General features: G+C 38.6%; 1 protein-coding gene across 2 annotated transcripts in view; it reads right to left on the bottom strand.

Moving 5' to 3' along the window:
- MAP3K13 (mitogen-activated protein kinase kinase kinase 13) overlaps positions 1-26,391 on the bottom strand; it is a 145,229-nt gene that overhangs the window by 28,782 nt on the left and 90,056 nt on the right. For both annotated transcript variants that reach the window (XM_030329139.1, XM_032594722.1), the window contains exons 2-5: positions 17,894-18,453; positions 10,338-10,521; positions 4,993-5,184; positions 1,879-2,037 (exon numbers count right to left, since the gene is read on the bottom strand). In XM_030329139.1, coding sequence (XP_030184999.1) covers positions 1,879-2,037; positions 4,993-5,184; positions 10,338-10,521; positions 17,894-18,368 — 1,010 coding nt within the window. In that variant the 5' untranslated portion in view covers positions 18,369-18,453. The remainder of the gene's footprint in view (positions 1-1,878; positions 2,038-4,992; positions 5,185-10,337; positions 10,522-17,893; positions 18,454-26,391) is intronic.

Here is a 26,391-nt window from a genome sequence, read left to right as displayed (position 1 = left end):
AAGACTGGTTTGTATTTTTGTTCTCTATTCATTTTTAATCAAAAGTATACCCAGTTTCAAAATTCTAATACTGCCATAAGAAGAACAGAAACAGAAAAACTCTGAAAAACAAACTCAGTAAGGGGTAACCAACGCTGCTAGATATTAAGACATATTATAAGGTTTTTATAATTAACTCTGGCACGTGAATAGACAGCCGGACTCTGTGAATGTAATAAAGATCCATAAATAGGCCAAATACATATGGGATTGAGTATGTGATAGAAGCGACATCCCAAACCAATGAGGGAAAACAGACTATACAATATATGCCATTGGGACAACTGGGGGAAAAATTAAATCTATAGTTCATCTTACATCAAGATAAATTCCCAAAGAATCAAAAATTCAAATGTGAAAAGAAAAAATGAAGCCATAAACATCCTGAAAGAACACATGAGAAATTTTTTTCTTTTTACTAATCTTACAGTGGTGAAGGCTTTCCAGTTATGAAATCCAGAAGCCATAAGGGGAGAGCATTTTCAAAAAAATCTAGCATGGAGAAAGAACTCCACCATGAACAAAATAGCAAAGGTGAAAAGTATCTGTAATTCCTATGCACAAAAGGCTAATCTCCTTAGTGTACAAAAGACCCTTATAAATTGATAAGAATAAAGATGAGAAAGTTTAGCAAGGGATCAGAATAGTTCACAAATAAGGAATTACAAATGGTTTGTGAACATATGAAAAAATGAACAACCTAACTTATGAGACAATGTGCGTTAAAGCCACACCCAAGGGGCGCCTGGGTGGCGCAGTCGGTTAAGCGTCCGACTTCAGCCAGGTCACGATCTCGCGGTCCGTGAGTTCGAGCCCCGCGTCGGGCTCTGGGCTGATGGCTCGGAGCCTGGAGCCTGTTTCGGATTCTGTGTCTCCCTCTCTCTCTGCCCCTCCCCCGTTCATGCTCTGTCTCTCTCTGTCCCAAAAAAAAACAAATAAACGTTGAAAAAAAATTAAAAAAAAAAAAAGCCACACCCAAGATACCATTTGTTACCTAGACGGTTGGCAAAAATCCAAAAATTTAACACATTTTGGCGGTGAGACTGAGAAAACACTTATACATTTCTGTTGGGAACGTAATTGGTATAATCCCTAAGGAGGATGCATTGGTAATAATTACCCAAATTACAAATGATCCCACATTTCTACTTTATCTTATTCTGGTGTTACATGTAATTTTAATATATGCTATTATTTTGTTTTTAAGGCTAAAAGTTATTAGTAGCCAATTTTAAGAATGGAAGAAAAGTAACTACAGGGAAATATACTATTAATAGTAAAGATTCATAATCTCAAAGGAAAAACTGATAAGGATTTTTAAAAGGCCAAAAAAAAAAAAAAAAAAGCATAGCTCATAGGGACTGTTTCTTAAAAGGGCATATAGTCCTATTATATACTTCAGGTAGCTCTAAAGCACATAAACTGTATTACAGCAAAGTACATCACTGATATATACAGTGATGGTCTGAGTCACCAAGACTAAGTAAACTTTGTTTAATGTATTTTATTTAAGAAGTTGAGAATTATATATTTCAGAAAGACTTTGATACTAAATGCTTATTTGAAGTAAATTTTCGATTTTCCAGAGAGTTCAGCACATTCTGTGAAAGTCTCCAAAACTGATGATTTACTAAATACATATTCACCCTATTACCTCTCAATCCTTCTTAACACATTCATCATTACACTGGTTAGTACCTCAGATAAGAGGAGACTGAAATCAGCCAGGAGTGAGGGACACTAAAGAATATTTTGGGAAAGCAGAAGAGTTGAAGGAGGAAAGGTCTAATAGGGTGAAGTGGGAGAGGCTTTCTAGTTGGGACAGATGGCACCACTCACCATATATCGACTTTTTCAGAGACAGGTTCATTGCGTATCACCTCTGGTGCCATCCACGCAACTGTGCCGGCAAAGGACATCTTGGTACTTTTGTCACTGAGTTCCTTAGATGTACCAAAATCTGAAATTTTTACTGCATCTGTGTGAGTCACCAAAACACTTTAAAAAGAAATAGAGAGAACATCCAGATCATTAGTACTAATAAACAGCATGACTGTAATTGGCAACTTAGTTTGCTGCCTCCTACTTGTGGAATTCAGCTTGTGAGTTCCAATATTACTGGGGCATCAGCATCACTCAAACATGTGAGGCAGCACAGCATAGTGGGCTTTTTCTACCTGGTTTGAGCCTGCCTCCACCACTTACTGGCTGTGTGACCTCTGCTACCTAATTCTCCGAAGCCGGTTTTCTCATTTGTAAGATGGGGACAGTTTGGGTCACAGTATGTTCTCCAGAATTCAAACATGCAGAAAACTCTGAAAATAGTATATAAATATTTTCTCATCTATATCAAGCAAACTCATTTTATTTATCTGTGGCTCATTAGAAAGTATTGTCCTAGACTTTGCTGGGGGTGTGAGGTAATGCTATCTGATATCCTCTGACTCTAAGAGTTTTGGATACGGAACTATGGGCCTATAATAATGGCCTTCATGGAATTTTCATTTGAATTAAATGAGATTAGATATATAAAACACCCCTCCTCTATAAATATCAGTTTCCATCCTTGCCAGTCATCACTGGAAATGATTTCTTAAATCACTAAGAAAAACACTTCTTTTAAAACATTGTTTAAATAACGGCCAACTAAAATCATGCATGGAACCATGACACTAAAAGCTAATAAGGAAAAGCTGGGACACATTTAGGCTTAAGCAGATTCCACACAAGTCGTGTTCTCCTTTTCGCAGTATTTATCTGAAATGTTACCTGGGGAAAATTGCTTTTTTAGCCTTAAAGATGAATACAATCTGGTACCAGTTGAATCCAAAATAGTAATATCCTTACACAGGATATCAGACTGAATTCACTTGAAATAACCTGTTTAGAACTTTAGAATATTCATGAGTTAGGGTTTCAGAGGCTTAATGATATAGAGACCTATTTTTAATAATAAGAAGGCTTGATATTCAGAGTATCAGAATTGAGGTGGCTAGAAAACAGGAAACTTCTCTATCTCCTCCCTTGTCTGAACCAGGGACGTCACATTTGCCCCCCTCTCCATCAGTGTCACGTGGCTTTCTATTTACCAGATTTACAACTGCTTTAGAATACCTTCATCCACATCCTACCCCTGATTTTGCACCTGATATGTAAAATTTACATAATTTGCACACTTCGATTTAATGGTGTTAGTCTTGGTGAAAATGCATAAGGATTTAAATATTATGGGGTATCTGGCATAACTGCAGAACTGATGGAATCATATACCATGGAAGTCAGAAAAGGCGATAAGCCCCTAGAAAGAAAAATACTAGAAGCTTCCTCTTCTGTCTCTTTTGTGCTGCTCACTATGGGATTTCTTGGCATGAGAAGAGGGAATGGACATGGGGACAGACTAAAGAGCACATGAGGTTGGAACTTTTGTCAGGTCTTCTCTGAGACAAAGCTGGGGTCACACAGCCTAAGATTTAATGCAGGTCATGGAATCTCTCTTTACTACAAGCCAGACTGATCTTTGTCTTCTCAAAGTTAGCCTGGAACGCAAAGAGGCCAAGGCTGCTGGAAGTTCAGGGGAATACTGATAATGGAGGGAAAGGCTCATTGGGTGACTTATTACTCTAATCTCTAAATGAGAGGAGTTAAAGAAAGTAGCATGTGACTTTATATATTCTAAAATTTCCCGACCTCTTCCTCTAAAGTGAATTCTCCAGGAGAACAAGGTGGTTAAGGAGACCATTCAAAGAGGCCTTGGGCAATATTTTGTGTCCCTTATGTGTATGTAGTGGATGACAAAAGCAACAGGTTGTGTAAGAATGTGAACATATGCAATGAAATAGAGTTCATTTGCAAGTAAAGCAGGAGAAGGTTGTTCAGGGAGCTAGTGACTATGATAAGCACTAATGAGAATCATGGTGACAAATTAGAGCTGCTTTGAAGTTTATAATCGAGGATTGATTGGTGTCTTCCATCAAGAGGATTCACTGAATCCTTCACTTTCACATGATGAGGTAGAATTTAGACTTTTTGGTCTAAAAGTTCTGGGTTCAAGTCCTAGCTCCATGACTTCAGGCTTTTCTAATATAAGAATAATTATATTTGTTGCAGCTGCCCCACACAATTTTTGCTAAGATCAAAGCACATGTGATTATACATATTGAAAAAAATACTGTAGACTATGAAAGTGCTAATTTTGAAAAGAGATTAATTCCTCTCTGCTTCTCTAAACCAAAAATGTGATGAGAAATAATAAAAATAATGTTTAAATATAGGAGCTACAATGAAATCTATCATTTTATCAGTTCCTTTCTTCCTTTCATGCAGTTTGCAGGAACTGAATTAACACTCCTCTTAAAGTGGTTAGTGATGGCCAAAGAACAGAAATTACTAGAAACAACATGTTTCTCTTAAATAGCCAGTTTATATTATCTTATGGATACCATGAACCTTGAAGCTATGTATTTCCTTCTTTGCTTAGATTCTACGAAGGTCAAAGCCAAATCTTTAGCTTTAGTTCTAATGCTCTTATTTTCTCTTTGCCTCAGTCTCTTATTTATCCATTTTTATCCCGTTGTATACATCTTTGAAACTTGGTTTCTAAAACTTGGGTCTTTGGGGAAAACACTAGGAAAACGACAAAGCAAGCCATTAGATGGGAACATTTGGCATTAATTATCTGAGATAATGAAAAGTGAATACTTCAGTCAATAAAGAATCTTGTTTCACAGTTGCACAATCAAAATGCAACCCAAAGGAGAAAACTAGTGTCAGGTGCCTAGAGCTATCTGCCATTTAGGTGAGTCAACTGGTCAACAATAATCCAGAAAATATGCAAATAGGGTACCCTCCATGCTGATTTAAACTGAACTGAAAGTATGATGTCTGAAAACTTCAACTATGCTCGATAAAATTCCTTATTTTAAAGCAATACAACAAAATGGCTGAAAAACTCACTTAGGTGATTTGAGATCACGGTGAATAATTTTATGGAGGTGCAAATAATTCATTCCACTTGCAATTCCTGTAGACCAGTCCACTAGCAATCGGGGTGTGATCTTCCTGCCAGCTCGCAAAACCTCATAGAGTTGTCCATGGGCACAGTATTCCATGATGATGCAGTAACATGGGGCCTGAGTACAAACACCCCTTTCAAGAAAACACAAGCACGTTTATAAATACATACATACATACAAACATACATATATCTGTATTTATATTTTAAGAATATTTAATAAATGTACTAATTAAGACCCAGTTCTTTACCCATATTATTTTTAAAAGGCATAATTTTTCCCGATTCATCAATTACCATTAAAACCCCTCTGGTCTACAGGCTTCCCCGTTATGCGCATAGACAATTTTCATTAATTTGATTCACTCCAGGTTATCTCTGTTTTGTGCTGTATCTGGTGCTTTTCTGTGGGTCCATTCCATTCTGGAACAAAGAGCACCTTTCCTGAGACATATGTAGGCCAAGGATTATGTTGTTTTAGATCTTTAAGAATAATTTAAATATCTTCCTGTTAAAATTAAATAGAGGGTTTTATATATAGTGTATAGGGAGAATTCAAATAAAACATTGCTATTTTTACTATTAATAATTGAATTTTGGGGCGCCTGGGTGGCGCAGTCGGTTAAGCGTCCGACTTCAGCCAGGTCACGATCTCGCGGTCTGTGAGTTCGAGCCCCGCGTCAGGCTCTGGGCTGATGGCTCGGAGCCTGGAGCCTGTTTCCGATTCTGTGTCTCCCTCTCTCTCTGCCCCTCCCCCGTTCATGCTCTGTCTCTCTCTGTCCCAAAAATAAATAAACGTTGAAAAAAAAAAAATTAAAAAAAAAAAATAATTGAATTTTGAATTTGCCAAATTTAAGATAACTAGACTGAGGACCCCAAAAAGAGTTAATTTTCTGTATTATATAGTCTTTGAAAAACATTTGTTTTAAAAATATTTAAAAATATTTTTTTAATGTTTATTTATTTATATTTGAGAGAGAGAGAGAGAGAGAGAGAGCAAGAGGGGATACACAGTGAGAGAGGGAGAGAGAGAATCCCAAACAGACTCTGTGCTGTCGGCGTAGAGCCCGATGTGGGGCTAGATCCCACAAACCATGAGATCATAATCTGAGCCAAAGTCAAGAGTTGGACCTTTAACTGACTGAGCCACCCAGGTGCCCCTAGAATAAAAACAATACTATACAATGTATCACATATCTATGTGGTCTGTGCTTCCATCAATTCCTACATCTTCCACAAAGCCTTTTCTGATTATTCCAGTCCAAGAAGATCTTTCTCTTCTATAAATTCCTATGCTACACAGGAGCCGTTAGTTTTTTATATGCAATTTTCCTCTCCCCATACAGACTATAGGCTCCTTGAAGGGAAGGTCTTGGATTCTTTTCTTTCTACCATGAGGCCTAGAAGTTCACAGCAAGTCCTTTGCAAATTTTTTATTTTTTGAGAGACAGAGAGAGAGAGAGAGAGCAAGTGGGGTAGGGGAGAGGCAGATGGAGAAAGAGAATCTCAAGTAGGCTCGACGCCCAGCATGGAGCCCAACCTGGGCTTGATCTAACAACTGTAAGATCATGACCTGAGCTGAAATCTAGAGTCAGATGCTTAACTGATGTAGCCACCCAGGCACCTAACTTTGCAAATATTTTTTTCTTTTTCTTTCTTTCTTTCTTTCTTTCTTTCTTTCTTTCTTTCTTTCTTTCTTTCTTTCTCTTTCTTTCTTTCTTTCTTTCTTTCTTTCTTTCTTTCTTTCTTTCTTTCTTTCTTTCTTTCTTTCTTTCTTTCTGCAAATATATGTTTTTAAGTTTATTTATTTATTTTGAGAGAGACAGAGACAGCACAGTGGGGAAGGGCAGAGAGAGAGGGAGATAGAGAATCCCAAGCAGGCTCTGCACTGTCAGCACAGAGCCCGATGCGGGGCTTAATCTCACAAACCATGAGATCATGAACTGAGCCCAAACCAAGAACTGGAAGTTTAACTGACTGAGCCACCAGGTGCCCCATTTTTGCAAATATTTCTTAGCTTCAACTTAACTTTCTCTGCTGATAAAATCCTTCACAGAGACATGTGCAGATGCAAGGGGTAGGAAGAAAGGAACTAACATGGAAGAACATCTTGTATTTGTCCAGAATATTTCCATGTTTATTTGTCTTATTTAATCTGCCCCAAACCATTGCACAATAAATATGACCTTTTCCATTTTTACAGGTAAGGCTCAGAGAGGGAAAGTGACTTGCCCTAGATCATAGACCTGTGACAGGGCTGGGATTCAAATCCAGTCTAACTTCAAAGCCCATGCTCTTTCCACTCACCATGTTACACTGCCTCCCTTTTTTGCTTTTTAACTTTTGTATACATAAGCATATTGGGGATTCCTATATTAATGCTCCCTTAGAAAAGTGGTAATAGTCATATCAGCCCTACGTCACACTTTTGTTCTGAAGATGAAAAAAGAGAAGAAAAATTATCGTATGCAATTATATGATGATGAGAAGATTTAGAGGCCATGGCTTGTGATCATGTGAAAGTCTTATAACAAAGGCAGGTCATGAAGAAGAGTAATTACTCTTCATTTCCCCTGCCTTCGTATGCCTGTCAAATGCCACAAAGCTGTTTCTATTACTCTCTTATCATTTTCTAAGCTACCCAGAATTCCCACCCTCATTTCTAATGAAAATTTTTTTCAAGTTCCTGTTACTTTTTAGGAGACCTCAGTGGAGTACAAATATACCACAACCATAAGAAGGCAATTTAATTTTCATTACAGAAAAACAATGAATAGGCAGGAACAATGTAACGTGCTCAAGGATATCAAAATAAATATTTGTCTGAAGCCACTCGGCAGCCTATTCAAGTATGTTTCAACCTGTCACACAAACAGACAGAAAGGGTAACAGTGATATGTTATGTACTTTTCATGTTTCCTGACTAATGAATGAGAAGCAATCATTCCATCAACCCTGTACTATGACAAGGCTTCTTAGTAGCTATAAATAGCAGCTCTATAATCACTTCTAATTGCTACCTTTTCTTCCCTTTCGCACCGGATGCCATTAGGAACAGTCAGGTTGGGTTTTTTCAAAGATTGCTTTCAAAAAACTGGGGGAAAAATACATAAGTCTTCTCTTTCACTTCCCCTTCTGTATACAGTTCTTAACTTCAAAGGAAGCTGTAGGCACAGCAATCAGTATCCAGAGAGACATACTGAAATCTAATCATGGCTTCATATCTTCCAGACGGTCCTGAATGATTCATTGGCCAAGCAACACATGGCACAGATGGCTGCGAACATAACACTGCACAATGCCTCAAGAGTGTGGTGTAATGGGCCAGGGACACAGTCTCACTATTGTTTTCCATGTAGAGGTAAAGACTATTCAAGCATCTTTGGCCTATATAATGGGGTACCGGCATGGCAATACTTGCCCAAAATGCTGAAAACTGCAAATGTAGGTAGGAGGGTCAGAGGAGTGAGGTGGGGAAAAGGTTGTGAGGAAAAAGGAAAAAGCAAAAGAAAGGAAGGAAAAATAAAGCTTCTCACACCCAATACTCTTAGGACACATTTCTACCTTTAGTTACTCAGGACATCTTGCTAGAAAGCCTTCATACCTGGGACCTACAGCCCAGCTCACTTCAGGAGGCCAAAAAGCCATGCTAATCTATAGAATATTCTGTGTCTCAAACTCAGTATCCTACTAATCTAAGCTTAAAAGTTTAGTTAAATGGAAGTTAAATGAAAGGCCCTTCCTTCCACTTAGAATGTAGCATACTAGAAGTGATGATTTTCTCAGGGAAGGAAAATGAAGGAAAGAAGTGAGTCTCTGACAGTCTGTCTACGAATAATCCTTCAATTGTCTTTTGAAATTTATCATCTTTGGAAAGATTATAATTAATCTGTATAGTATTTCATTTTCATCTCATATCCTCCTGCCCTAATAGGACAACAAAAGATGGAATCATTACAACAACTGAAGCTCTCTCCCATGTCCACTGTATTGATGTGCCTTCTACAAGGAAATAAATCCAAGCATTTCAGTTAGTATCCCAGCTGAATGCTTCTCTTCTTTTCACACCTATTTCCCTTTCCATAAAGGGGTCTTGTTTGGGAATCAAAACTCAACATCAATACTCACTTAAACGCATTCTACAAAACTGGTACCCAAGATTTCTATCCCTTAGTTGAGGGGTGTGATTCCATTGAAATATCATCACATGACCTGTTTACCTTTATAATGAAAGTTTTATCAAGAAAGGATCCCTCTTAGGGGCTGGGAGAAGTTCCTCCTAGTTTAGGGAAGGGGAATTTGTATATTATTCCACTTTTAGCTGTAGCCTCATCAGTCATACTATTTTCCAGGATTGAAATACATATATATATGTATGTATTTTATACACACACACACTTGGTATATATAAAATATGCCAAGAAGCTCTAGTTTCTAAGCTTTCCTTCTACCTAAAGGCTAGCTTTCCTATTCTTCATTTTCCCTCCTGTAAAGTCACTCACCATTCCTTTGTTGAAGGCTAGGGCAGAATTTGGAGGCTGGGAAGACAGGGAACTCAAGAGAAAGGTACTGGCAGAAGAGATTACACATATTTAGAGCTCAGTACTGCTAAATTTGGGGGATTCAGCAAATTTACCTTTGTGCCTCCCCTTTTTACTAGTGGTTCCTGCTAATATTATGAAAATAACAGTCTGAACTAGAAAGATATATTCATACTCTTGGAAATGACTACTTTCTGGAATGAACATACCATACAACTTACTATGCTTGAAAAGGGATCTAGCAAAACTTGAGGCAAGGAGAAATACTCCGAAGGTGCCTGTTATTACAAGTTAATATTTAATAAGGGAGGCTAATAGAAACTAATAAAAAATACCTGTCTGTTGCACAGGGACTAATTGTTCTGTGATCACTTCAGACATTAACTTTGTTTTCTTAAGTGAATTTTAAGATGTACAGGTTATCTTGAAGTGACTTCTGTCATCCCACTAATAAATGGGGTTGATTCATCAGATCTGACTGCTTCGCAAAAATCCACCTTCTCTCTCTCCATCCCATGTACATCCTTTCTGAGAAGGGTGTGCTCTGGCAAAAAGAGCTGCTAGATTGTAAGATCCTTAAACCCATGACTTTCATTGAATCGTTCTTTGGTATCCTCCCCAAACACCTAGCACAGTATTAAGTCTATAGAGTATTCTTAATATGTCTTTCCAAGCAGGAACTCATATGCAGATACTGGGGCAAAGAAAATCTCTCTATTTCTTTTTTAAAAAAAGCCTTGACCTACTTGAAAGCGATGATGTTAGGGTGCTTCAACTTCCTCAAATGCTTGATATCCGTCTCATTCTGTTCTCTCACTTTCTTGATGGCCACCTCCTCCGCTCGGAACTTGCCCAAGAAGACAGCTCCTTGGGCTCCACTACCCAGCCACTGCAGCTCTGAGATCTCCTCAAATGGCACTTCCCAAGTATCTAGGCACACAAGCGAGAAACAAACTTAGAGGGATCTCAGAATTTGCTCAGGGACCATTCTACAAGGCCGCTCCGGAGGTACCAACTTCAGCATCACCCAAAGTGATCTCTACGCTTTGACTCCTACCTGGTAACTCACCAAAAGATATAACCTTTCTACAGGTCTTGGTACTACAGATCAGATGTTCTCACATATTAGTTTGTATCAGTTTTTAACCAATGGAATCATGCAGATCAGAGATCTCCAATAGACTCTCCTCCAAACGAAACATATTTTGATATTCCCATGGCCCCACCTCACTTCAAGCTTCCATGTTCGATCCACTTATTTGTCTCTATACCACTATCCCTACTCCATCACCCGTGGTAAGTGTTGTTTTATTCCTCTTTGAATTTCGAGTGCAGATGTTCAATTATTTTAATTGCTGAATGAATTTTCAATGATACTCTCCCAAGGACCTAATTATGCATAATATTTATATTAATATTTACCTTTTATTGAGTACTAGTGTAGTATAGAGCTTTACATCTCATGTGCCTATTCTTTCAACAATCTTATAAATCTGGCCTTATTATGGTTATTTGTAGATGAGAAAACAGAGACAAGGAGATTAAGAACTTACCCAAGGTCATAGAGCTGGTAAGTGGCAGAACTTGGCCCAGAACTCAAAAATTGGCTGATTCCAGGGACAGTGCTTTTTCCACTGTACCACATTGCCTCTCATTAAGTAACTAAGAGGGTCATTAGCCATGATAGATTTACTCATATAGATGCACTATTTTCAAGCTTCTCTCTTTCTTAGATTTCGATTTTTTTGCACCAAAAAAGTAACAGGGGTCATTTCTAAGGGGCAACATTATTGATGATTCATATTATGTTCTTTATCCTTTTCTGTATTAGTTTTTTTTTTTTTTTTTACCACGAGCCTGTAATACTTTTATAGTGAATAAAATGCTATTTTAAATAAGGCACTTCAAAAATTCAATCAATATGTGCTTTAATCTCATGGAACTTAAAAAGAAGAATATGATCCATTGATGCTTCTCCTTGCCCCACTTTTTATCAGTGCATTGTCACTACACTGCTAAGAAATAAACATCAAAGTACCCAAAGTCCCATGGAGTGAGGAGAGGATGATGACAATGTCAAAGGTTATGGGAGATTTTCATTAGATCACAATCACTAAAAGGTCACTGTTGGCAGAACACTGAATGAGGTAGTGTTGAGTCAGCTTTGAAGATATTCTGGTCTTGAAAGCAAATCAACTCACATCTACTATGGTGATGAAGCAGCAGAAAGAAGTCATCAGTACCTAGAAGGGAAATATATTTCCTTCTTCTCTAACTTTCTCAACCTTAAGAGAAAAGAAATTCTGTAAATTCTTAATAAGATGTGGCTTTTCATTACAGCGGTCAAAACATGACCTTCCATAAATGATTACATAGAGCTCAACAAATAAAAGGGAGGGTGGTTGATAGCATAGGTATTTAACCCATTTTTCTGCTATGAGCAGATTAAAGGTTTCTGCTCTATTGAAGTTAGATGGATGTTATCTAAAAATAAATTTCTCTAAAACAGAGATAGCTCACAATTATGAAGTCACCACACAAACAAATGATACCAAGTAAGATGTGAAGGGAAAGAGTAACTTAAAGCCTTGACTGCTTCGAGTATCTTGCTGGCTTCGAGTGACTGACAGGAGTTAAGTGTCTCACACGGTCTCACTTCTATCCCCAAGGGCTTATCTGTGCAGCACACACAGGACCCAGATATCGATGGCATACTGTCAGAGGGGTTTAGTGGTTAGGGGTCCAGTGAAGAACTGAACACAGTGTCATTTTGGCCATTCAGGGGCTCAGTAAAGTACTCTTACTGGATTCTGGGACAAGAACATACGGGGCAATATTTTTCTGAGAAACTTCATAAATGCCCAAGTTATCCTAATTTTTAATATAATAACTACTAAAATTAGATATCTTTGGGTGTTTTTCCCCCTATTTACTCAATTGTTATTTACTGTTAAATGCTAGAAACACTAGAAAATATTAGAAAAAACAACAAAAGAAAGTATTTTATCTGCAATCCCATTCTGTATTCAGTTTTCATCTAACCTTCTGGTCTTTGCTTGTATGGATATAGCTATGTGAAAGTTGTATGTGACATATAACCTTTTCTACTTTTTTGATGTATTATTTCCCATGTATTTACACGTTTTATTATAGGCTTTAATAGTTGCTTACTGTACCCTTTTACCTTTTCTTTTTCCATCTTTTTGTTTGCTGATTTAAATTGGATACTTTTTTCTTTCTTTATATTATTTCCTCAAAATCAGTCCTTAGGTTAAAGAGTATAGTTTCCTGGCTCTTCGTATACCATTCAAAACTGCCATTCAACAGGATTTCGCTAGTTTTTGCTGACAGTATTAACATATGAGTGTGTCCCTTTTACTTTAACTTTGCTAGCAGTGAATATTGTCAATAGTCTTTTTGGTTCTAATTTATTTAGATGTAAAGTAGTGTTTTATAAGTTCGCACTACTTTGATTGCCAGTTCATATAGAATATTTTCTCCACATCTGTTTAACACTCACATCTGCTGTGCATGAATGGTCATTTTTATCTGTTGTGCATTTATCTGTTGGGGTCTTATAGTTCTCTAAACTGGAAGGAGTTTTCTATTTCTTCGATACATATGAAAAGAATATTTTTAAAAAGACTTTTTCTTTGTATTTTACCATTTTTTGAATGAAATATTTTCATAGATGCATGTCACTTCCTTTGAAATTTCTTCTACTGCCCAATCAATCTTCTAAGAGTGATCTATAGTTGATTTTATTTTAAGTTTAACCTTTACATCCATCTGGAGTTATTTTGGTGTATGGAGTGAGGACCAAGGCAAGTTCATTTCTTTCATATTGTTATTTAATGATTCCAAACCAGTTTGTTAAATAATTCTTTCTTTTCATATCATTTTATACTGTTTACATTATAATTTATTATATTTTTAGTGTATATATATTTTTAAGCAATCTCTATGCCCAGCGTGGGGCTCAAACTCATGACCCCTAGATGAAGAGTTGCATGCTCTACCGACTGAACCAGCTAGGCACCCCTATGATTTATTATATTCTTATTTTTTTTATTAAAAAAATTTTTTTAATGTTTTTATTCTTGAGAGAGAGACAGACAGAGCATGAGTTGGGGAGGGGCAGAGAGAGAGGGAGAAAAAGAATCTGAGGCAGGCGCCAGGCTCCGAGCTGTCAACACAGAGCCTGATGCAGGGCTTGAACCCACAAACTGCAAAATCATGACCTGAGCTGAAGTTGGACGCTTCACCGACTGAGCCACACAGGCACCCCTAGTATATTTTTAAATAAATAATTCCTATTATTTATTATTTTTATAAAATGAGAAATAAATTAAAATACAAATGATAAATACATTTGACACTCAAATACCAAAAAGGTTGATGATTCAATACTAAAGGATAAAATTTTCCTCTGCTAACAATAGCTCATGCCTGTGTTAATCAGCTATGTTTAGCCAGTTCTCAATTATCCATGGAAAAATAGAGGGGACCACACTGGAAATTCAGGAACCTTCATATACTTCAACCACCTTCCCATCAGTCTTTTTACTGGACATAAGTATCAGAAGTAAAAGTGATTGATGTGGTTTAGTCCTCTTGTCCCATCCCAATGTCCCTGTCAATATCTAGTTGGCAGCCAATGAATAGGAAAATGATAGAAAAAAGAATGCTAATAATGAGGATGTGCAAAATTGGAGGCTCCCGACAGTTGATGAGCGACCGACCTGGCTGTGTTCAGTTCAGGATTAGTCCCAGACTTTCTACTGCTTTTATATCTGTTCATTGGTACTCTTCCCCAGCTTTTATCTTATGATTCATCACTATGACTACTATTTTAATTCCAATATCCACTGTGATCCGTAACCACATGCCCCTCCCCCCTTTAAGGCATAAGTTCTCCTTAGTTTGTATTTAGACTTGACTATGACAATACTTGCTATAAGACTGGGAACTATTTGGCAGTAAAAGATTTCAATTACACACGCTACCTTACTTGGACTTCACTACCAAATACTAAATGGGAGATGAAGATGTCATTAAAATTTTTGAAAAATCAAGTGAAATTTCCTTGTAAGTATACCAAATGCAGAGACACATCTGTTCTGTGGGCTATCCTCTGGTTGACTGTAATCCAGGATTAAAGATTAGCTCCCTGATCCCAGAGCTGACAAGGAAAAAAACTACACCTAGTTTCTGGCTAGTGAATCTCTTTCACGGCCCCCAGTAACACCAGCCTGCAGTGGGGTATCCTGTCATCTGCTGAGGAGTTAGGCAGCTATAAGCTGCCTTGTAAGCTTAAGCTGACCAGGCCGGTTTCTTATTTACTCTTGAAATAAGCCTTTCTGAAAGTCACATAATCAATTGGAAGACAATTAAATACAAGTTTACAGGATAATTCAAAAGTTTGTAAAGCTCCTGTTGACAGACACATAAGATGTATCCGTTGCTCCTCTTTATGAGCCTGAACCTACATTTGGGTCCTGAGACCTCCAAATTACCACCAAAATAATTATTAGACTGGACAAGTTAAGACCCTAAAAACCAAATGCAGTTCATCACATAAGCAGATATTAGTAGGTTTTATGTCTAAGTAGAGAAGAAGGAACTTTTAAAGAAGTAATAAATTGAGGGCGGTTATCTCTGGGTTGTGGGATGACAAGTGATTTTTATTTTCTTCTTTGTGTTTATCTTTATTCCCAAGTTTTAAAATAATAATACTGTTTAACATAGAAACCCCTAAAGTTTGTGTGACAAGGGACAGCTTTTTAACTTCCTTGAAGGCTTAAGACCATAGCGGGGGAAAGAAAGGTGGAATGTGCAGGGTGAATGGGATGGGAGGATGTATGAAAGACAGAGAGAGAGAGGCAGACAGACACATCCTGGGGACTGACAAAGAATTACTTCATGGAGCAGGAATGGATATTGTGATTGACAAATCCCGGAAAGCACACCTGGGATTGATAGATTTGCCAACAAATCCCAACACACTTATGGGAAAGGGGTATAGAAGGAGAGGCTGGTATTGGTTAAGAGAGGGTATTTCAGAAATATGAGAAAATGAGAAAAGAAAAAAATGAGAAAAGTGGTGACTGATGTCAACTGGCTGTTGTGGAAAAGCCAGCAACAGTCTCGACTGAAAGAGATGAACATGTTTTTAAGAGAGTCACAGAGTCCAACATGCAGTTATAAAATAAATAAAACAGTCTCATTTCTGATCTATATTTCCGGTCCTTTCCAAAATGTCTTGATGAGAGAACTGTTAACCAAATCATTTACATGAGGCTACCAAGATACCTATCAAAAGCCTTAAAAAGCCACAAACCTTCTTAACCCAACCACTCCCTCTTCTAAGAACTTATCCTAAGGAAACCAAAGACATGTTAAAAATAATCACAGACATAATCAAAGATATGTGTGAAAATTAAATAATAAACGGATGTTCATTGCGGTGTAGCTTATGATCACTAAAAACAGCAAACTGCCAAGCGATTGAGGATTGCTTAAATAAATCTTAGCACATTCACGCAATTTAATATAATGCAAGCATTAAAAATGCTGAGGAAGTATGTTTCATGATATGGGAAATGTTCACAATGTGAAGTGAAAAAGCGTAACTAGTTTAACTCTGTATCTATTAAAGCACACAAACACACACACACAATAAGACTAATATATATACCAAAAACATTAATAGTGGAAACTAGGGATCACAGATAAATAGTTTTACTTTTTGGGGGAAACTTACCTGTAAGTTACCAATCTTTCTACATATATTACTTTTGATACCAGGAAGAAAAAAATTCTTTTAAGGAATATAAATGGAGTTATAAAGAACACTAGGGCCATGTGTTCTCTTCAGATGCATAATGCTTGAATCGGAATATATGAATATGTAAATTACACAATGATGAGAGTTAATTTACTTTTCCAAAAGCTGTGAGATCTAGACATAATAATGCTTCTCAAGATTGGTTAGATACTTGTTCTTTCCTCACAATGTGAGCTTTCTGTGACCTAGCTGTAAGAAAATGATTCCTTTTGGGGAGCCTGGGTGGTTCAGTCAGTTGGGCGACTGACTTCAGCTCAAGTCATGATCTCACAGTCTGTTCTGTGGGTTCGAGCCCTGCGTCAGGCTCTGTGTTGACAGCTCAGAACCTGGAACCTGCTTCAGATTCTGTGTCTCCGTCTCTCTCTTCTCCTCCCCCCCTTGTGTTCTATCAAAAATAAACATTTTTAAAAAATAATTAAAAAAAAAGAAAATGATTCCTTTTTACTACAACCTACGATAGGGCAGAAATTTTCAGGCACAGAACCATGTGGCTTCTGTCTGGCTTAGAATCAACCCAGTGGCCATCAGACTTTTTGACTGAATAAATTTTCAATAAAAAATTTTCCATAGGCTTCACACCCAGCGTGGAACCCAACGTGGTGCTAGAACTCATGACCCTGAGATCAAGACCTGAGTTGAGATCACGAGTGGGACGCTTATCCGACTGAGCCACCCAGGTAACCCCTCAACAAAAAATTTTTAAACATGCATTCACTATGTGATTTATTTATAAATTATGTATCTGTACAGCTTTATTCAAATACCAAATATATATATGAAAACATGCATGAAAATAGAAATTTAAAATGATGATAGGAGGAACAGGAGCTCTAACATCTTCTTCCTCATAATGCTGTGGATTGTCTTTATGTACCTTACTTGACACCACTTGACTGGACAGCTGCAAAAGATGGGCTTCGAAAAAAAGACCAACCAAATGTGAATCTGTTCCAGTCAGAAGGTTTATAGGAGATTGGTATGGGGTATTCATCTGATACTAGTTTTCTTTTTAATTTATTTTTTTAATTTATATCAAAGTTAGCTAGCATATAGTGAAACAATGATTTCAGGAGTAGATTCCTTAATGTCCCTTACCCATTTGGCCCATCCCCCCTCCCACAACCCCTCCAGTAACCCTCTGTTTGTTCTCTATATTTAAGAGTCTCTTATGTTTTGCCTTCCTCTCTGTTTTTATATTATTTTTGCTTCCCTTCCCTTATGTGCATCTGTTTTGTATCTTAAAGTCCTCATATGAGTGAAGTCGTATGATATTTGTCTTTCTCTGACTGACTAATTTTGCTTAGCATAATACCCTGCAATTCCATCTACATAGTTGCAAATGGCAAGATTTCATTCTTTTTGATTGGCACCAGTTTTTTAAATCAAAGGTTGTCCAGTGAATGGTGGTGGTATGTTTATACAGGAAATGTTTCCCAAATCCACGCTCTAACTTACCTTGCTGCTGCAATTTGTAATCAGTGGAATATGCCTTGCCAATGATATTCCATACAGGCCTCAAGCATCCAAATAGTCCTTCCAGAAACCCACCACTGCCGCTACCCGACCTGCTGAACTGAATCTTGATGTCTTCGGTTCCACTTGTGCTCTCTCTGTCCGTGGTGTTGCTGTTCCCCTGAGACACGGCCATTTCCGATTCATCTTGTTCCCTTAGCTGAAGAACGCTGTTCTCAAACTGGTCCCTGGAATCTTCGCTCACACTCGTCAACACTGTTGTGGTGATGGGGCTGTTCATGTTCTCGGTTAGCTCTGTGTGTACTCCCCCCTTTTCCTGCGGGTCCTTAAGGAGCTTGGGTGAAGGGTGGCTCCCCGTAGGTGTGAGCTCATCTTGTAGTCCATTGAAGGTTCTGTTTTCACTCAAGGGTAAGTGTGGGGAAGAGGAGCAGCTCAGGTGCTCCTGAGGGTTGGCCATCGTGCCATGAGTGTGCCCAGGATCCTGAGATGACACTCAGAGGATTAGGAGGACAGAGTTCTGATGCAAGAGAGGGCTCCAAAACCTGGGAAAACAGGAGGAGAACATGAGTTCACCCTTCCTTTCATCACCCACACTACTACACTTCTGTTTTTAATAACAAGAATATTGAAACAATGGGGATTGGTTAAATAAATACATCCACATGATGGAATACTGTGCAGCAATTAAAAATGATGCTGTAGAAGAGTATTTACTAACCTGAGAAAACGTTCAAGACATGTTAATATAAAAAACAGGTGAGGACAATATGTACAACATAAACCCTTACAGTTTTTAAAAATTCGTATTTAAATTCCAGTTAGTTAACATACAGCATAATAGTAGTTTCAGGTGATATAATATGGTGATTCAACACTTCCATACATCACCTGGTGCTCATCACAAGTGCACTCAATCCCCATCATCTGTTTAAACCATCCCCCAACTTTTATTTGAAAAGACACATAAACACATATTTGTATGTGTGTAAGAAAAAAGACTGGAAGAATACACTCCAAGAATTAACTATTGTTAACTACTAACTTTTGTTAATTCTAGGTGGTTAGATTTGGGAGAGGCTTATGTCGTTGTGTTTCTCAGAATACTCCAAGCATTCTGCATTAACGTGTTGCTATAAAGTGAATGTTTGTGTCCCCCTCCTCCAAAATCTGTATGTTGAAACCCAATCCCCAATGTGATAGTATTTGGAAGTGAGGTCTTTGGGATGTAATGATTAGGTCAGAAAGGTGGAGCCCTCAGAGGATTAGTGCCTTTATAACAGAGATTCCGGAGTGAGGCATCTGGGTGGCTCAGTTGGTTGACTGTCTGACTCTTGATTTCAGCTCAGGTCATGATCCCAGGGTTGTAGGTTTGAGCCTGCTTAAAATTCTCTCTCTCTCCTCATTCTCTCTTGCTCAAAAAAAAAACAAACAAACAAAAAAAAACTGGAGAGCTCCCAGTATTTCCTCTTCTGCCATGTGAGGACACAGTGAGAAAACAGCTGTCTCTGAACCACGAAGGAGGCCCTTACCAGACATATAGAACATGCCAGTGGCTTGATCTTGGATTTCCTAGCCTCTCGAACTGTGAGAAATACATATTGTTCTTTGAACCACCTGGTCTATGGTATTTTTGTTATAGCAGCCTAAACAGACTAAGACATATATATTAGGTTTATAATCAGAAAAAAAACATTTCCCTTCCCAAACAGAAATTAAATATCTTGATACGCACACTTTTATTAAAAACTATATCCTGCTCATTTTTTTCCTAATTTCTTTAGTGTTTTATCTATTGGGGCATTGTTTTACTTTCTAAAGTATTCATTAAGTCATTTAGATAAATGTCTTCTGTATGTGACAAGATAAATTCCTAAGATATAAAATTTGTTTTTACTGTACTAAACCAATTCTGGGGCACAGACTAAGCCCCAGTGTTTTAAACTTATTAATTGCTTCTGATATGTCCATTAGCACCAATTTTTCAGGGAAACCCAACCTCTGAAAAGAAAGACATGGGATTGTTCCAGATTGTCCAGATCATGCAAATTCAATCTTAAATTTATTCAATGTATGTCTATTATCAGAAATTTACTTTCTTTACAAATCCCTATATAATAGTTATTCCTTTCTTCCTTCACTCTGTATTAAACATCTAGAATACATTAGAAGTCAGGGTATGAAGATAATCTCACTTTACAGAGGAAGCAAGAAACAGACCAACAATGACTGACAGCATAGTGCTTATAATGAATCAACCACGTGCTCTAGGGGCACAGAATAGGGAGGGACACTTTCAGAGCTAGCTACCCAAAGGTGGCAACTATTGATCAGTGTTGGAAGTATAGAACCTCATCAGGCATGCAGGAGAGGGGTGAGTGAGAGAAGACGGAGAGGGTGCCACAGGTGTGGGGAAAGTATGAACGAGGGCATGGAGGCAAGAAAGACTATGGAGTATATGAGAAATCAAAGTGGATGGAATGCAGGTTATATGTATACATAGAAAGATAAGAATGGAGAGAAAGTCAGGGTCTATGTTATAAGGAGCTTTGTATGCTAGGCTAAAAGACTTGGATTTTATGCTGAAGGTGATGGGGACTCAATAGTATCCTATATTAAGGTTTGTGGATAAAAAGAAATTATCCCTATTTTATTAATTTCTCATCTGCATTACGAAGACCCAAAATTTTTAAAGTTTTTTATTTATTCATTAGGGGGGAGGGGCAAAGAGAGGGGGAGAAAGAGAATCTCAAGCAGGCTCCCAACTGTCAGCGCAGAGCCTGATGCAGGGCTTGATTCCACAAACTCTGAGATCATGACCTAGGCTGAAATCAAGAGTCGGACACTTAACCGACTTAGCCACCCAGGCACCCCTCTGAGACCCAAATTTTAAGCCTTGTTTTCATTGCCTATGAGGGGCTTGTGTGAATGAACCAATGAAAATACCATATCCTTTGAAGTCTCATTCATTCATTTAAACATGTATTGAGCTCCTATCACATGCTATACAGTGTGTTAGGCATTAATGAATGGTACATATGTTTCTACTCTATAGGAACTTAAAATCTAGAGGGAAAGACCAAATGACGAGAAAAGCCATATGGTTAGATATGTAGTACACAGACATGAACAAGGTGCTATGAGGGCTCAGGAAAATAAACATCAAATATGTCTAGAGATGTCATAGAGGAAATGCTGTTTGGGTTGGAGGGTAAACCAAGTAAAAGTGAGACCTGACATTCCAGCAAGTCAAAGTTGGGTGTCCAACTTTGGCTCAGGTCATGATCTCATGGTTTGCAAGTTTGAGCCCCACATCGGGCTTTCTGCTCTCAGCAAAGAGCCCTCTTCAATTCCTGTCTCTCTCTCCGCCTTTCCCCTGTTTGTGTGCTCATGCTCTCTCTCTAAAAAATAAATAAATGTTAAAAAAAAAATAAAAAAGAGGTAGGACTTGAGATGAATCTTTGAAAAGAGGATGATTTGAGATCCATAGAAGAAAGGAAGTCAGGTTGGCTAAGGGAATCAGCAGAGGCAAGCAGAAACCACCAGGGCATGTGTGAGAAGTTTGGTAACTCAGAAATAATGGAATAGCCAGCTAATGTTGGGGAGCAGTTAAGGTAATGCCTTTCCTTCATATATGGGTTCTGAAAGTTCATAAAATGATGCAGATGATTTTTCCTTTAAATAAATCAGAGAGATGAGGTTGGGTTGGATGAGGTTAGCTTAGAGGTGGACTTAAATTCTAGGGAATGGAGAAATTTGGGAGCTAGGAAGCTGCCTGGGACTATATGGTTGGGGGGAAAAAGAAATAAAAAGAAAAGCTGAAGCCCTCTGTTACAGCAATAGCTGTTTGCGGAAATGACCCTCATTCCCGTCACCCTATCCTCCCCACCCCATTCCTTTTGTGCTGATCTCTCAGCTTTCACATTACTGATCCCTTCGTTTTGTTTTCCTGCTGATTTCTTGCCACAACCTTGAGCTCTCTTGACTTTGCCCTCTCTTACCTTGCTCTGCTTGAGGTCTTTTAAGACTGCTGACTCCATACTATCTGCCCTGGCCACTGCCTCAGCAGTTACTTCCAGTCTACCTTTGCCAGTTGGGACTCATGGTTATGCTATACAGCACAGGGTGTACATCGTGCTTTTGGCTCACATCAGACTTGAGGGTAATGCAAATACCCAAATGAATATGTGAATTTCAGCCAAACACCTATTTGTGCAATTTGTTCTTTGAATCAGACTATAGAACTTTATGTTAATTCCTGGTGAATTTCCATTTTTGTCAGTTTGTATTCTGAGTTTCTCCCTAATGACACCACATTGTAATGAGTTCATGCACTAAAAGTTAGAAAAACATGTTTGTTTTGTAACCTTTTCCTATTTCTAAGAGGTTAAGGGTGCACATGAAGCAGACTAGTCCCCCCTGGCACTGGGAATGAGTCTAAGGAAGAGAACTTCAGCATGCTCATCACACTTGGTTTGATTTTTTTTTTTTTGAAGTTTATTTATTTTGAGAGAGAGAGAGAGAGAGCACATCAGAGCAGGGGCAAAGAGAGAGGGAGAGAGAGTCCAGGCAGGGTCCATACTGTCAATGCAGAGCCTGATGCAGGGCTCAAACACACCAACTGTGAGATCATGACCTGAGTAGAAACCAAGAGTCAGACATGTAAACGACTGGGCCACCCAGGTGCCCCTTGGTTTGACATTTATCAAGGAATGTCTAGCAAGGAATATGGTCCAAACGACTTGCTTTACCTATGAGAATAACATTCATATGTTCAAATTCAAATTCCTATGATATTGCTGACTTGCTCAATGCAACAGCTAATCAGTGGCAGAGCTGGAAATGAATTCTCCTTCCTCATCCTACAGTCTTTCCCTAGTCTGGTTGTTTGTTTATTCAGACAGAGAGATACAAATAGCCGTGGTATCATGATCATTGATGACAAAAACAATAGTAATTCTCACTGTTATTTTAGATGCACTAAAGATACTCTCAAGAAAGCACAAATATCCACCTAGAGGGATGACTGTACCAGTCAACAGAGCCACGACAGGCCATCCAGCTACTGGCAACTCAGCAGTGCTCTGGGAGGGGGCACAAGCAAGGGGAACCTCAAGGCGTGTATAAGGATGTGTACAGTCCAAGAGGCTTCCCTCTGCTCACCAAGAATATCAGGTCCAATCTCAACCAACAAAGGCAGAGAAATGGAGAGGCACAAGAACAAAGAGAAAGAAATCATCCTGTGACTGTCTTAAAATATGATCAGAGCTGACTACGTTTAAGAAGAGTGTAGGAGGATAAAGATAGCTAAATTTTACCTGTGTGTATGTGAACACACCCACACACTGCCACTGCACAGTGAAGAAGCTGGTAAGTGCAAACAGGCAACACAGGCAGCCCCACTCTAACTGCTCCTTTGCCATCAGTGCCTCTCTCCCCGTCCAGATTTGGCTCAGGCACCCTCATGGCAACTGTTTGGATCTTTTAATTCATGAGAAGTCAAAGCTAGTATTGACCAGAAAATGTTAAAAATGAAAACAGAAAAAAAAAATGAGGCAAAATCTTTAAACACTGAGAGTCAATAGAGAAGATAGGAAGAGCAGGAGGGTAACAGGGCAAGGTTGGAATGTCACCTTTCTCAGTAGGAAGCTCTATGAGCAGGGGTGCAGGGGAGGTGATGCTGCTGTTACCTTTAAGGGCTTTTGAATCTGCCAGAGGCACAAGGTAGTGCTTCCATATCTGCCCTCCCGGCACATTTCCCTTGCCCTGTGAATTTCTCAGCTCCAAGAGGAGGAAGTGGTTTGTGCAAAATTAGTAGGTAGGGGCTGGAGACGGTAGCAGCTGTGCATTTGCCAGGGCACTGCCAATTTCTGGAAATTACCTTGGCTTTGTGCCAAAATGGATTCGGCACAGAGAAAAGGGAATGGAAGAAGCGATGTGGCCAGATAGCCCTTGAGTTCTTGTGTTTTTCTTATATAATACAAACATTTCCAAGTTGCTAATAAAGGGTACTTTTTATAATAGATTAGGTTTTGAGTTTTATACCATAAATATGAGTATGTCAAAGATTTTGGAAGAATTTGCCCCACAGATAAAGTTTTTGGTATAACTAAAATGAATAAAATTATAAATTAAGAATTATTGCTGAGATTTCTTGAATGGCGTTAAGCTATTCCCAAGCTGTCTTCTCTTTGCTTGGCATTTTCTGGCCTTAAAATAAATCCAACTCTTCCATCTCTACAATTCATATAACAGTATCTAGGGCATAAGAGACATTTCTGCTACTAAGGCATCATTCCCATTTTAAAACTGGGATTAAGCTACTTGTTTGTAGTAATAACATAAAATTGATCTTCCCAGGCTAGAGGTCTGTTAATAAGATCCTGATTTGAACTTAAAGAAAAAAATAGATAGCTTTTTCTAATGGAACGTAAAAAATCATAAGTATGTGATTTAAATTAGATCAAAAGAGTGGCCTACACATCCCTACAAAGCAGCTCCAGCCACTTCTCATGCTGCAAGCAGCCCCAGCAGGGACCAGCACCACTGCAAAGTGACTCCTGCCCTGGAGAGGGGAAGGTAACCACACACACCAGTTCCACTACAGCCACAGGAGGCAAACCTTATAACTGACAGCGTGGAGAGTGCCCTGCCAATCAGTACATCTGTAGCCCCAACATACAGTCTGGGGGCAGTCATCTGATCCTACTGCTGGCCTTGCCTACCAACAAAAACCTCTCAAAGGCAGCATAGGGAGAGAGCCCTGGAGTTCAGGGTCGCTGCAGCCCAGGCAGAGGGATTGGAGGCAGGTATCCAGTTTGTCTGCAGGACCTGCCCATCAATGAAAGCTTCTCAGGGGACAATGTGGGGAGAGTGTCCTGCATTTGATTGTGGCCTGGGCAAATGAACTGAGGGCATGTATCTGGTTTTACTGTTGACACTGACCAAATACAAGCTTACAGCAGCCCCAGACCTGCCCTTTAGCACAGGAACCAAACCTGGCCCACGACAGGCAAAGTAGGCCATTGCAGCTAGATGGACTGAAGGCAAATGAGGCTCAGCCACAACAGTAAGGTGCACACAACCCACATAGGAGATTCCCCTGAAGTGCTGGTTTTGGTGGACAGCGGACACTATGCTACAGGGCACAACAAGACCTCTTCTTCAAAAAGCCACTATTTTTTCAAGATCAGGAGACATAAATGACTTTCCTAACACACAGAAACAGACACAGAGAGATAAAATGAGGAGACAGAGGGATATGTGCTAATGAAGGAACATGACAAAGTCACAGCAAGAGAGCTAAATGAAACAGAGATAAGCAAGATGCCTGATAAAGAATTGAAAGTAATGGTCATAAATATACTCACTCAACTTGAGAAAAGAGTGAAGGATCTCAGTGAGATCTTCAACAAAGAGATAGAAAATATAAAAAAGAACCAATAAGACATGATGAACTCAATAACTGAAGTTAAAAACACACTAGAGGGAATGAGGAGCAGATTAGAGGAGCAGAAGAACATATCAGCTACCTGGAGGACAGGGTAATGAAAAGCAATCAAGATGAAAAGCAAAAAGGGAAATGAATAATTAAAAATGAGAATAGGTTAAGGGAACTCAGTGATATCATCATGCATAATAACATTTGCATTATAGGGATCCCAGAAGAAGAGACTGAAGAAGGAGCAAAAAATTTATTTGAAGAAATAATAGCTAAAAACTTCCCTAATATGGTGAAGTAAACAGAAATCCGATCCAGAAGCACAGAGAGTCCCCAAACAAAACAACCCAAAGAGGTCTACACCAAGACACATAATATTAAATGGCCAAAGTAGTGATAGAGAATTTTAAAAGTGTCAAGGGAAAAGAAAATAGGTACATACAAGGGAAACCCCTAAAGCTATCAGCTCATTTTTCAACAGAATTCTTTGCAGGCCAGAGGGGAGTGGCATGAAATACTCAAAGTCCTGAAGAAAAAAACCTGCAACCAAGAATACTCTATCCAGGAAGGCTACCATTTACAATAGAAGAAGAGACAGAGTTTCCCAAACAGAAGTTTGAGAATTCAACATCACTAAATCAGCCTTACAAGAAATGTTAAAGGGAGTTCTTCGAGTATAAAGAAAAAGCTATAATCAGAAGAAAGAAAATTATGAAAGGAAAAAATTTCACAGGTAAATAGAAACATAATAAAAGTAGTAGATTAATCAACTTATAAAACCAGTACAGAGGTTAAGCACAAAATAAATAAAATCAATTATAGCTATGAAAATCAGTCAAAAGATTCACAAAATTAAAGAATGTAAAGTATAAGATCATATACATAAAACGTGGGGCAAGAGAATAACAATTTAGTGCTTTTAGAATGAGTTCAAACAGGGGCATCTGGGTGGCTCAGTCGGTTAAGCACCAGACTTCAGCTCATGTCGTGATCTCACAGTTTGTGAGTTCGAGCCCCACGTCAGGCTCTGTGCTGACAGCTC

This window comes from Lynx canadensis, chromosome C2 (assembly GCF_007474595.2).
Source record: "Lynx canadensis isolate LIC74 chromosome C2, mLynCan4.pri.v2, whole genome shotgun sequence".
Lineage (NCBI taxonomy): Eukaryota > Metazoa > Chordata > Mammalia > Carnivora > Felidae > Lynx > Lynx canadensis.
Note: the sequence above shows the minus strand (reverse complement) of the source record. Positions and strands in the feature narration are given on the sequence as shown.